Genomic DNA, 7574 nt, shown 5'->3' with positions numbered 1-7574 from the left:
AGCTAGCAGAACCAACGAGACTTGTGATTGTGTTTGCTGGGGTGCATGCTGGCAGACACTTCAGAGGAAAGGCTCCTTTAAGTCATAGCTCCCCACCCCACCTCTCCTGCCACCACCCGAGCCCGCTGTAACCCCCCTGTAACCCTCTAGAAGCTCCCTGTGCACACATACTCGGCAGGCTCCCCGAACATCCACTCCACCCCATAATCTGGTCTGCAGCTGCAAACATCTGCTCCCCTCTTTATTCCACAGCCTTCACCACTGAGTTGATAAACACATCTATCACTGGACCACTGACTGACACACAACAGAGAGGAAGTGGGAGACAAACGTTGGATTCACCTATGTCTGTGGGACTGGTCTCAGGCATGTCATTTCATCCCAATGGGGTTGTTTTGTTATGGTTGATGGGTTAAACCCAGACCTGGAGGGAGGTTCCTTCCTAACGCCTACATGTATTTCCACCTGTAAAACCCCATAAATTTACAGGAAAACACATACATACAAAATCTGTAGCCTACTTGAGGTTAGTAACCTGCCATAATATTGATTCAGTCTATGTTTTGTTGCCTCTGTCACCTCCATTATCTGTCACACAGGAAGTATCATTTGGCATCCTATTACAGTTGCCATTTACTTATTCATTAAGATGATTCCTGTTTTATTTATTTAAGCATGTTGAACTGCAGACGCTCGGTTACATTTTATATTGGTTCAGTTGTTGGTTTCATGTTGTAACAGCACTGAAATAACATTTAAACACATGCAATAGGCCTATATGTCAGAAATAATATTGTGTTTGAATAAAAGCTGGACACTATTTAATCTAAAATTAAAATAAAAAGCAGGTTCAGTAGGCTATCGAGCTCGATGCTGATGTTACATACGATTATTCATGTTTTTTAAAATTACAGTTGCCCTCCAGCAGTGCCGCTGGCTTTTAACAAGTAATCGGGGATGGCAAACGTGAGAGGTGATAGTCGACTATCGCGAGAATACATAGTTTTACAACCATTGCTCATCGCGAGACTATCCAGTCCTTTGCCTGAATCCAGCTGGTAGCCTGCCGTGCCGTTGAGGGGTAAGTGTGAATGAGTTACAAATGGTGGAAAATGCTCAAAGATGTATACAAGTAATAAAGGTGCCCGCAGCGAATGTGTCGCTGTTTTAACGCCTCCTAACGCTTCTTGGTAAATGAAATACCGTTAATCGACGACATCAGGCCGACTGGTGCGCTTGTCGTGACTGTACGAGGGGGATTAGCTACAGCACACAATTTGACCCGGATAAAAACATTTTCAAATACTGAAGACGTTAGCTAGCTAATATTGACGCTATCTTAACTACGCTCGAATAATTATCGTTTCACGCTATAAATACGTTATTTGGCTCATTAAAATGCATCGCCTGCTTGGACTGCAGCATCAGCCGTCTTCCCCTCGCGTTATGACAGATGTACGATGGATGTGCGGCCACTGCAGCTGTAACAGGCTATGCTAGCAGCTACAGCGTGATATTAATGAATGGACATGTATCTAGTCAGTGAAAGCATCAGTTACAAGCGCATCGTCAAAAATAAAGGCTTTCTAGAGTAAAAGGGGGATGCTCAAAGTGCCTCACAGTAGGCTGTGGATGGAATTTTTGTACTAATTGTGGAATATATGTGGAATAATGGAATATACCTAAATTAGCAAAGAAAGAATGCCCCTTAGGTATTATGTTGGCACAAATTGACAGTGGTGTTGGCCTGTTAAAGGGGCCATACCAAGACAGAAAAGTCTAATTCAATCAGAATCAGAATGATATTTATTGCCATAGTAATTTTTCACTTGTTTGGTGCATACAATAAACATATGACAACGGAACAAACAATAGAGTTAAGTACTGCAACAGTCAAGCACATTAATATAAAATAGAAGTATTACAATAACAAATATAAAAAATACACTATAACAAATATGTACAATATAACTGTTTTAAGGCTGTCGGTTTTGTGCAAAAATGTGACAAGTTCACAGTATAATATGTGCAATGGTCAGGGATAAAGCCTCTCACCTTAAAGCTATAGTCTGTGCGCACCATTGTCCTTATCTCACAACCTGAGGTTATGTGTCATTTAATGTAATACGAATTGATTGTTACACTGGCATTTATTCACTTGCCATCAAACCGCATAAAGGTTACTCTGCACCACAAGAAAGCTGATCCACATTACAGAGATCCAGTATGGAGGCCGGTTTCGCCTGCAAGCTGTGTACAGTGTAAAGCAACAGCCTTTAAGTCAGGTCAGCCGCCTGCCGAGGTGTGAAGTATACTTTTACTGGCTTTCCTGTGAGGTGGCTTCAAACCCTAACCCTAATGAGGTGGTAATGTTGAGAGTTGCTTTTGAAGAGCTACTGTGTCTCACCGCGTGATTTCTTTGTGTGGTTTGTTTTGGCCGCTGTGTTGCTATATATGGAAAGTGCTCTCTTCAGTTCCCTGTGTAACAGTTCTGTTGCAGTTGAGGTGAGAGTCGCCATACATCATGGGGAACATCTTTGGCAACCTTTTGAAGAGCCTGATAGGCAAGAAGGAGATGAGGATTCTGATGGTGGGGCTGGACGCTGCTGGGAAAACCACCATCCTCTACAAGCTGAAGCTGGGGGAGATCGTCACCACCATTCCCACAATTGGTGCGTGAGCCGCCTGATAGGTGAAACACCTGTCACTGAGTTCTTTCAGCTTGTGTAACTCATTTTGATTTGTTTTTTTTATTCAGGTTTTAATGTAGAGACGGTGGAGTACAAGAACATCAGCTTCACTGTGTGGGACGTGGGTGGCCAGGACAAGATCCGTCCCCTGTGGAGGCACTACTTCCAGAACACCCAGGGTGAGCCACACCAGCAGCCTCTTAGATGATGCACTAGCTGGCCTTGTTGGAGTTAACAGGGTCGCTCCGTCCTGTGGCAGATCCTGCAGCACACGCTCACCGCCAGCACCTGAGGGCATCTCTGACTAATGTTTTAAAAGAGGTCATTTGCAAACAGCCTCCAACTGTTTCAAATTAGTATTGTCTTAGTCATGTTGAAAGCCTCTGCAATGAATACATCTGGTTTAGCAATATGTTTTTTTTAACATTATGATGTCAGCATATTGTTAAACAGTGGGAGGAAACTGACTCAGGGATAGTAGAGCCGATGGTTTTGTTTTGATTAACCCTTAAAAAGACATATATCTCACCCTGCAGGGTTGATCTTTGTGGTCGACAGCAATGACCGTGAGCGGGTGAACGAAGCTCGTGAGGAACTGATGAGGATGCTGGCTGAGGACGAGCTGCGGGATGCTGTCCTTCTAGTCTTTGCCAACAAACAGGTATAGGCTTACTTGTGTCTCCTCCTACGTATTCCCTGCTCTCTGCACTTTTCCACCGACTGAGGGCTCCTGATTGACAAACCTGATGTGATTTTGTTCAGGACCTGCCCAATGCCATGAATGCTGCAGAGATCACAGATAAGCTGGGTCTGCACTCTCTACGCCACCGCAACTGGTACATTCAGGCCACCTGCGCCACCAGTGGAGACGGTCTCTACGAGGGTCTGGACTGGCTGGCCAATCAGCTGAAGAACAAAAAGTGAAGAGTCCGGTCAGTAGAGTGGGGAAGAGCCTGGGTGCCAGCTCCAGGTAGTGGTTATATTTGGTCCATTGTGTTTACATGGAGAGGCAGTGCTAAAAAACTCCTAGAGGGGGGACTCTCAATGGCTTTCTCCTCTCCAAAATACTTGTTTCATTTTGATTCATTTAATTTCTTTGGATCTGTGGTGAGCGTTTTTAAATATTTACAAACAAATGGTGTGGAAGTTGACCTAAATGACTTACATTCTACACACTGAATACATAAATATCAGGATGTAATAGTATAATGTAACTGTAAAGGCATATGTATTTCCTCTACTTTGCAGTCTCTTTGACCTTTGACCTCAACCCCTTTTAATTTGTTCAGAAAACGTGATGATGTAGACTGTCGAGATGGCAGAGCAACCTTCCCTCAGATACTTTACAGTTAATGTAAATTATAAAGAATGTCATAATAGTATAGTGGGAGTACTATCTCAGAATAATTTCACATTGTTTGAAAACCGCATACTCATGCTGGCTCTGATAAATGTAAAGTTGTCATTTTCTGTCCATACTTATCTTTTACCACCAAATTATGCGCTTAAGAGCTCAGTTTGTGCTGGAAGAAATTTATGTTATTTTAGATTTTATGCAAATGTCTTTATTATTCATTATATATTTATTTTATTAGACACAAGACCTGATGACATACTGGAAAGACGAAACAATTTATATTTTTGTCAACATATATTTATTTGTGTATTTATTCATATTCTTTTGTTTATTGGTTTTATCTTCTAAGTGCATTATATGGTTTCTCTCCCCTTATTTCAATGTGCATTTACTGCTAAGGCAGCTAGTGAAAAAAGAAGCCCAATCTGCATGGAGAAGTAGACGATCCCAGTACTGGCTCATGGGCTTGTAAGAGCTGTGAACTACTGCAAGCCGCTGCTGTAAATACATTTTTTTGTATTTGTTCTTAGTCGACTTGCTTGGCTCAATAAAGGTTACAATTATTTGTCTGCCAGCAGAAAGGTGTGATATCTGAACTAATACAGATGACAAAACAGGCTCACTGTACCAGCTCTGTGGCAGAGAAGAAAATGCTGCCATTGGCCTGTGGAGAGTGATGCAGCAGAGCTTGAGATTGGCAATATCAGAGAGCTTACATGGTTTTCGAAAGTTTATTTTTCAAGTCAGTTTGTGCGAGCAGCTGCACTATATCTGTCAAAAGAACTCACATTGCTTGTCATCCTGATTTATTCATACCTAATTGGCATGACATTATATGTGTTTCTTGTTTTGACCGTATCTCTGTATTATGTTGCCCAAAATAATTCTAGATGCATAATTGTTGTACAAAATGTAATGTCTGTTTTTTTCTTGTATTTTTGAATGGAGTATTTAATTATTTTGGACCGAAAGACAATTGTTGATTTTAGTGTAGTTTTTATTATTTGCTAACTAGATCAGACAGTTGTCTTTTTGAGTGTTCACACAAATCACATAATTAAAAAAATATATAGGAGAGAGGATGATAATACTGCATCATAAGGCATGTTAATACTGTACAAGATCTGTAATAAAAGTGAATTATAATAGCCTGTTTCCTCAGACTATATTTGTTAGTCTAAATTACTGCTGCTGGAACAATGCTGTACTGATAAATGTTATGGATTTAGTGTAAAGTTTACCGAACAACCTTCCAATATGCAAAAGCATGCTTTTCTATGTCAGCACAACTGTATATATGTTTATGTAACAAGAAAAGTATACCATGGTATTCACAGTCAAATAGAAAGTGTTGGTGATACACCTGTAGATATTGGGGTCAGTGTGTTTGCAGATATGTATAACTGACAGCAGCTTGTGTGTGTGATGTGCCCTCTATTACGTTCAGTTTGATGTGAAAATTGTTTTTGTGGCCTTATATTGCCAGTAGTTTATTTCTCTCTGATAACAGGTTTGTATGTTGGAATGTCCAGCATTCGAGTATCTCACCTATCTGTAACACTGATGCACTGACAGTACTGTTGTGGCTAAACGTCCTTCTTTCAATGACTATTGGCAGATTTGAACTAGAAAAATGTTGAAAAGCAAGACTGCATAACATTCCAACTGATCAAAGGTTATTCAAAAAGGAACAAAAAAAATGAATGAATTTATTTAGTGAGTGGAATATTATCAAGAGGAGGAAATAAAAACAACACAAACTGGTGGAAGTGTTGAATGATTTAATGATTCCTGGCACTACGTCGATCAATCAATAAAAAGACAGAAACACAGATTTGCTTGCCTTTACTCATTTTTTTCCTTGTTATCATACACACTTTGGTTATGATTTAGCTCCTAAGTGGATACCTTATGTAAGATGGTGCTTATTTGTTTATATCTCAGCCTTTCCCCCCCAATCAAACACAATTTATAGATCCTCTCAACACGTTTTAATACTAAAACAAATAAATAATTTGTGTCTGACATGGGTTTTAAACAAAAAGTTCTCCTATCTAGTGAAGCATTCTTAAAATTACATCCACTCCTTCCTCACTGAAAAACCCAGAATCTATTGATTTATGTTTGTCAAGATTCTGACTTCAGGTTCAATTTGAAATGTTCAATCGTACCAGTTGCCAACTAAGACTAAAGCCAGATTAATTAACAGCACAAACAAGCTCGGTTATTGAAAATGTACTGGGGGAGCCGGGCTGGGAGAGAGCAAGTCAAATAGGTGGGGAGAACATGGATCTTTGTCGTCTTTCTCTTTTGGCCTTTGCTAACTGCTGCCATCAAGAGAAGTTTGGCACAATCAGGTAGTTTCCCTGTGGAATTGCAGCACTTCACAAAGAGTCATTTTGTCTGGGCCAATCAGAGGTCCGTGTAGGGTAGATTGCCGCTGTGTCTCCAGGGGTGTGACAGCAGTATGTGGGTCAGAGCTGCTCCCGGGGCCACCAGCCCCCAGGGCCCCCTGCAGGACGGCCACAATAGTAGCCCCAGGGCGGATGCCATAGCTGGGATTCCCACCCGTAACCGGGACGCCTTCACCCAGGGCACAGACACACTGGCAGCAGCCCCACAATCAATTCATCAATCTCTGAAGGGAGTGGCAACTGCAAAAGGCCACAGCAGTCACCCCCACAGCTCTCTTTGGAAGGGACAGGGCCACCAGGGCTGACACGGAGGTTGACACCACGGTGGCGACGTGAAACTGCCAGAGTCTGCAGAAACCATGGATCTTTATTGAAGCCACTTTTCTTGAGAATGTGAAAATAATCACCAAACATTTATTGGTTTAATTCCCACTGTGATATTTGCACTGTATACTGATTTACTGAGCAAAAGTGATACATTCACACTGACTGCTGTTCTGAAATTTCTTGGGTAATGTTGCTAAAAGTTTTAGTCATTCAGTAGGCAAGTGGACAAATCTCAGCTGATCATTTTTTTAGAATAGTGTGTACTAAAAAGTATGGGTCAAAGAATAAAAACAACCATGTAGGTGCAAACACTGTGTGAGAGTCAACTTTGTACAGGCCCTGCAGCAGCTCTGCTGTCTGAGCACCAATCCTCAAGACTCTGTCTCCTCCTGCTGGATAGAAAACTTCTGGTGGAAGACAGTTATGAGTTTAACTTTATAGTACAGGCTAATGCATAGATAATTAATGTGTACTTAAACCATGTTACACAAACAAAAATGGCTTACATTTTTATATGTTGTATATGTATGTGTTGTTATATGTATTTATTTGGAGGATTGGTGCACATATCTGAAATATTAAAAGATCAACACTACAATCGTATTTCCATTGAAAATAGACATTAATAAGGGGCGCACTGGTACCTCACCTGTTTGAGCTTGCACCCCATGCGGTCCAGGGTTTGATTCCGACCTGCAGCCTTTTGTTGCACGTCTTCCCCCTTTCTCTTCCCCTTTCCTGTCTACAACTGTCCTATCAATAAAAGGCCAAAATGCCCCCAAAAAA

At 41.2% G+C, this 7574-nt stretch overlaps 1 protein-coding gene across 2 annotated transcripts; it reads left to right on the top strand.

Moving 5' to 3' along the window:
* The first annotated feature begins 985 nt into the window (after nt 1–985).
* On the top strand, nt 986–5881 carry arf3a (ADP-ribosylation factor 3a). Of its 2 annotated transcripts, none has more exons than XM_028583178.1 (5): nt 986–1081; nt 2501–2672; nt 2759–2869; nt 3227–3351; nt 3453–5881. In XM_028583178.1, exons 2-5 carry the CDS (start codon nt 2525–2527, stop codon nt 3612–3614), a joined length of 546 nt encoding a protein of 181 aa, XP_028438979.1. In that variant the 5' UTR covers nt 986–1081; nt 2501–2524; the 3' UTR covers nt 3615–5881. The 2 variants fall into 2 exon arrangements, with proteins under 2 accessions (XP_028438979.1, XP_028438977.1); XM_028583176.1 differs by having other exon boundaries at nt 2490–2672.
* Nucleotides 5882–7574: the final 1693 nt, after the last annotated feature.

This window comes from Perca flavescens, chromosome 7 (assembly GCF_004354835.1).
Source record: "Perca flavescens isolate YP-PL-M2 chromosome 7, PFLA_1.0, whole genome shotgun sequence".
In the NCBI taxonomy this organism is placed as follows: Eukaryota; Metazoa; Chordata; class Actinopteri; order Perciformes; family Percidae; genus Perca; species Perca flavescens.
This window is presented reverse-complemented; position numbering and strand designations above follow the sequence as displayed.

What these genes read in the sequence shown, in the direction of transcription:
- arf3a (XM_028583178.1), top strand. Translation starts at nt 2,525, where the DNA reads ATGGGGAACATCTTTGGCAACCTTTTGAAGAGCCTGATAGGCAAGAAG. An exon ending in CACCACCATTCCCACAATTG is followed by an intron (nt 2,673 to 2,758) that starts GTGCGTGAGCCG and finishes TTTTTTATTCAG; the next exon opens with GTTTTAATGTAGAGACGGTG. An exon ending in CTACTTCCAGAACACCCAGG is followed by an intron (nt 2,870 to 3,226) that starts GTGAGCCACACC and finishes CTCACCCTGCAG; the next exon opens with GGTTGATCTTTGTGGTCGAC.